Source organism: Sinocyclocheilus rhinocerous, unplaced genomic scaffold (assembly GCF_001515625.1).
Source record: "Sinocyclocheilus rhinocerous isolate Xijiao unplaced genomic scaffold, SAMN03320098_v1.1 scaffold271, whole genome shotgun sequence".
Classification (NCBI taxonomy): domain Eukaryota; kingdom Metazoa; phylum Chordata; class Actinopteri; order Cypriniformes; family Cyprinidae; genus Sinocyclocheilus; species Sinocyclocheilus rhinocerous.
Window position 1 is genome coordinate 1,522,764 of NW_015657574.1, and position 5,659 is coordinate 1,528,422.

The 5,659-nt window shown below is 39.1% G+C and overlaps 1 protein-coding gene across 1 annotated transcript; it reads left to right on the forward strand.

The window, feature by feature from the left end:
• Positions 1-200: 200 nt before the first annotated feature.
• LOC107721290 (zinc finger and BTB domain-containing protein 25-like) lies at positions 201-3,033 on the forward strand. The gene is made up of 3 exons (XM_016529223.1): positions 201-275; positions 1,466-1,644; positions 1,878-3,033. The coding sequence occupies exons 2-3, from the start codon at positions 1,472-1,474 to the stop codon at positions 2,989-2,991; spliced, it is 1,287 nt and encodes a 428-aa protein (XP_016384709.1). The 5' UTR covers positions 201-275; positions 1,466-1,471; the 3' UTR covers positions 2,992-3,033.
• Positions 3,034-5,659: the final 2,626 nt, after the last annotated feature.

Here is a 5,659-nt window from a genome sequence, read left to right on the forward strand (position 1 = left end):
ATATATATATATATATATATATATATATATATATATATGCACCTGAGTCATCATTCGACACAAAATAACAGAAACATATCGAACGAGCATGTAAATACAAGCATTTGCTTAGTATGTTTCCACTATGTGTGCGTCTGGATCAGCTAATGTACAGTACGGTCACGTGACGGATAACAAGCTAAGCCGTCAATCGCTTAGGAAGAACCGCGAGACCATAAGAGAATTTTCCTGCTGCAACAAACACGAAACTATTATCCGTTTCTCTCGTATAGTTGGTAAGAACGCATTTTTTTGGGGACCGTGTGAATGCATTATGTCTGTGCTTTGGTACATGCATGCTTTGTTGGCCAAGGTGCATGAAAACACCGTTTCTTCGACAACACTTGATTAGGTGTAGACCAGACGAGTGAAAATTATTATGATTCTGTCGCGGACAAATCTGCTGGGAGTCAGAACATGTATATAACAGAAGCACGAACTAAACAGCTCCTACACGCTATTTTGTGTATTATCCATTCATTCATGGATTTTTCTTATGCGACGAACATTGCTGTTTGTAAATGTCCTTTTGTGTAATGATTTTAAGAAATCGCTGTCAGGTATTGTCTGGTCAGGTCGGCATGCAAATATTTTAAAATGTTGCGGTGTAAACATTGAATACAAGTCAGTCGTTGCTGTTTCTCCGTTTATATTAAGAAAAGTCAAATTACATACAATGATACAATGTGAAATTCTGCTGTAGATTTAAGTTATATATTAAGAAAAACGTACAACGTAGTTCTTACGAAATTTCCGAGTAATTTGTTTTTATGAGGAATGTAAGAATATAATTCACCAAAGCATTGTCATTGTAGGTTTCACTGTAAAAAATGGCAATCCTATCCAGATGTAAACAGCTGGTTTGTCTCAAAAAATGTTAAAATATTATGGCTATTTTGATCGATAGAGGTCGCCAGTTACTTAGTCAACTAAGGCTCTTCAGAGAGTCACTTCATTGGTTGGTTCTGGCACTTGCTGGTCCATCATGTTGAGAGACACTTGGGACAAGAAAAAATAAAAATGTCTGAGAAAACAAAAATTATGAATCTAGTTTAAAAGTATGTGCTATGGTATTCAAATGTACATTATTCAGTAATATCAATACGTTTTTCTTAAGGTTGCTGTAATTTACCTGAACAAAATAGTTTTTTTTTGTAATAGCCTATGACATTGAAAAAAAAAAAAAAAAAACAGAAACTGAAAGAATTTTCATCATAGATCATAGTTTTTTTATTTGCATTTTTATTTGATAACACAGTAGATAGAAAATTTATGTTGCTAGAAATGTTGACTGAATAAACTCTGAATAATAGGTAAATGCTAGTATTATTAATCCCAGTGTACTACAGGAGAGTAGGCTATTCAAATTATGCATAAGAATTTATTTGGTTGACATTTGTTTTCTATGCATGTATGTATGTAACAGGTTGAGATGGACGTGTCTGGCCATAGTTTGTTCCTCCTGCAGCAGCTGAATGTCCAAAGGGAGTTTGGCTTTCTGTGTGACTGCACTGTTGCCATTGGCAACGTATACTTCAAGGCTCACCGTGCAGTCCTTGCTGCCTTCTCAAACTATTTTAAAATGATCTTCATCCACCAGTCCAGGTTAGCAAAAACTCCATTTTGAAATGTATCTTGAAGTGTACGGGTCACCCATCATGCTTACTCTGCTAATCAAATAAGCATGGGGAGGAAGTCAAGATAGCTTGATTGATAAACATTAAAAGTTGTAGCATATTATTAATAATGCTAAATATATTACAAATGCTTAATAACCATACTTTAAAAGAAATAATAAATTGCTGATTGTATTTTTAATTACTTTCCTGCTTTTTCAGTGAGTGCATCAAGATCCAGCCCACAGATATTCAACCAGATGTCTTCAGCTACCTGTTACACATCATGTACACAGGCATGGGTCCCAAACAACCCGTTGACCAGGGCAGACTTCAAGAAGGCATCAAGTTCCTCCACGCGTACCAGCTCTGCCGCAAAACAGGCGAAGGCGGCCCCGATGCATCTTCTGAGCCCATCCGTATGTCCAACCTGTATGGCATCCAGATCTCTTCACAGCTGGCCAGTAAAGAGAACTCTGGCCTGAAGGCTGGCGGTTCACGGGACCCTGAGGACGGCCGCTCCAGCACCAGGGCCGACCGCACACATGGCCGTTTAGCTCTCGCTGTAGGGCTGGAGGGCATTACGTCTGAGCGACAGCCTCAAAGCTTCCGCACCGCATCCTCGGTGGCCTCGGGGGACGACATTTCAGCACGGATCAAACAGGAAAGGGTAGAGGATGAAGAACAACAGGAAGGCGAAAAAGAGCCTTGCTCTCTCTCCCCAGCCCAGGTGAGTCTGGGTCTGTTCAAAGATGGCCCTCTAGCGCTTTTATGCCCCCGCTGCGGTGAACACTGTCTGTCACCTGAAGGCCTGCAAGAGCACCTATTTACCCACGCAGCCTGTGCCCTTGAGCCTAGCGGTCTGATGGAAGGCCCTTCAGAGGACAAAACCGGGGAGCACAAGTCCCTAGAGGAGAGGCGGCCTCATAAGGAGCGCATAGACTCTGGTAGTCTGGAGGAGGCCTTACGGCAGAGTCAGGCCCTGGCAGATGAGCTGGCCGTGGAACTCAGGCGAGGTGGTGGGACCGGACGGAGCGGCAGCCCGTTGGCAGCCTTCACGCGAAAACGAAAGATGGCCTGTGCCGTCTGCAACCTTCACTTCTCACAGAAGAGCCAGCTGCAGGAGCACATGTTCGCACATGTGGGCAAGCCGCTGCGATACCATCGCTACAGCCGCTTCTGCGGGCAGCTGCTCCATGGCTGCGAGGGCCAGCCAGATATTACCACAGCCACGGGAGAGGAGGCAGCCAAGGACACTCAGGATAACGTCAGCTCCTGCTACTCACTGGACTCTGAGGTCTCTCAGGAGAGCGTGGATGCAGTGACTGTGGAATGACGTAGCGTTTGACATATATTCATGCGAACACACAATGTCTGTTAAAGGAATATTCTGGATTTAGTACAAGTTAAGCTCTGTCGAAAGCATTTGTGGTAGATTGATTACAACAAATATTAATTTCCACCTGTCCCTCATTTTCTTAAAAAAAAAAAAGGAGCAAAAATCTTGGTTACAGTGAGGCATTTACAGTAGAATAGGGCCAATCTGTAAAAATATACATACTCACTGTTTCAATAAGACATAAGCAAACATGATTTTAATTTGTTAAAAAAATAAAGATGTATCCAATTTTACAACCTCCATGACAACATAAAGGCCAAAGTATACTTCAGTTTTTATGCATACACTGGAGTATGCGTACAGTGCTTGTGACATAGTACTTGGTTTTTAACAGAATAATGTATTTTTATGCTTTTAATTCCTCTAAAATTGGTCCCCATTCATTTAAATTCCAATGTGCTTTGCGATATCCTCAATTTTTGCTTTTTTAAGAAAACAGGGGGCGAGTCAAAATTATTTTGTGTCAATCAACATTATTCTTCAAATACTGTCGATTGAGCTTAACTTTTATTAAACCCGTAATTTTCCTTTACCTAATTTTGTTTTCTGCCTCAGCACTTCTGTCCTGTCACAAAAGTCCTTGTCAGTGTTAAAACATACACAAATTATAATTATAATGTCTTGATGATTGTAGTGTTGTTGTATAATGATGTTGCTGACTCTTGGATGACTGAACACTGTTGGATCAATTATATATTTAAAGGAAGTATTAGATTGACAAGCACATGCGCATGAAACTCAAATAGCACTATGAAGTGCCACATTTGACCACAATCAAAATATATATATTTTTTCAGAGGCCAGCTTAAGCTAATAACATGATTATTTCTTGTTTATTTTTGGGTTGTGGCCTAACGAGTGAAACTGACTGAGCGTAGAGTCTAAATGATTTCTTCCCTAAATATAAGACTATAAGAAACTGGTTCAGTGCCTTAGAACATTTTTGCCAAACATCTCTGTTAAGAAAAGCACTTAAACTATTGCTCAGCCAGTTGAACCAAATCCAGCTGTTTTTCATTTTTCAAGTTAAGTGAACAGTGCCTATTTGTGCAAAGTTGTCCAAGACATCTACACAATCAGAATATTCTATCAAATGAATGTGTGCAACTGGTGCTTTTCTAAAAGTTTTTTAATATGTTGAAAGTCTTTCACGATTATATTGTGTATGGAACACAGAGTATAATCTACGTTTGCTAACAATCTTACTACATAAACCGAGACATAACTACAAAGATGGGACAATGCCACTGTAAATGTCTAATATAACACTTTTTGACAAAATGGAATTAGCAATGGAACATTCAGTGATGTTTCAAAAGCAGACAGGTCATTTTCAAAAGCTGAGACATGACAAAATGTTTTATTCAGAATGATTTATCAATTTCAAGACATCACTAATAGTAGACATGGTTTCTTTGTGCTGTATTTGAAATGTCGAAGCACCATTTTTTGCAGTTATATTCATTGAATACTCAAAATCGAGGCTGGTGTACTGTGACGAGTATTTTAAAACAGCAAAACTTGCATTTGTGTTATTTGTGTGACTTGTGTAGTGCATTTAAACAGTCCCTTTCGATTTTATTCATCATCAGCCCTCAGTGCCATTGTGTGATAATGTGTTTGGGTATTTTTTTTTAAATAAATGGCATATTGAATAAACTGTTTTATAATGCATCTGCTTTGGTCATATACTTGTCATTGGTTTCCTTGGCACTGACTGGGGATTGTTCACCTCAAATGAAATTCTGTCATTATTTACTCACCCTCATGTCATTCCAAACCGGTGTATAATTTTTTTTTTGGTCTTTACAATGAAAGTCAATGGAGTTCAGTGTAGTTTTGGTCCCCATTGACTTTCACTGTATGGACAAAAAGTGTTGAAACATTATTCAATATATTCTCTTTTGTTTTTCCCAGAGGAAAAAAAATCATACAGGTTTGTAACAACATGAAGGTAAGTAAACCATGACAATTTTCATTTTTGCTTAACTATCCCATAATTGACCGTCTTGTAGTAACATCTCAATGCCACAAGAGAGTAGCATGTAGTCACAAAAGCAAACATAATCTTTGCTGCCAACTCTGTGTAGTCATTATCTTTAAGCGTAACTCCCAAGCTTGAGATGTACAGTATACAGTGACTAAACATCTAACAATTTCACTGAAGGCTTCAATTAGGGCTAGGGCTGGGCAAAAAAAAAAAAGATTTTTCGATATATCGTTTTTTAAAATGTGGTCGATTCAATATCGATTCTCGAAGGCCACGAATCGATTTTTTTCCATATTTATTTCCGCAAACATTGAACATAAGATTTACGTTAATCTTATTACTAGTCTAATCCACTAGATGTCACCCCCTTATTTGCCTTGCGCGATGTTACAACGGAGAGTCCATCATTCATTCATTGCTTAAAATGGCGGATTCAGGTGCGTTCCTGACGACAACACCGCCTTCCAGGGCTCTACAGTGCGACTATAAACTTTTTTTTAGGAGCACCAGTGCGACTGACCCGATCATCATCATACTTGTGATTGCGCTCAGGGGAGCTTCAAATGTTTCTACGTGTTTTTGCAGCGTTGAGTAATGTATCACAGACATATCTCA

Excerpts from the sequence above, each read along its gene's own strand:
- LOC107721290 (XM_016529223.1), top strand. The coding sequence starts at position 1,472 with ATGGACGTGTCTGGCCATAGTTTGTTCCTCCTGCAGCAGCTGAATGTC. Across the intron at positions 1,645-1,877 it reads ATCTTCATCCACCAGTCCAG|TGAGTGCATCAAGATCCAGC; the intron begins GTTAGCAAAAAC and ends CTGCTTTTTCAG.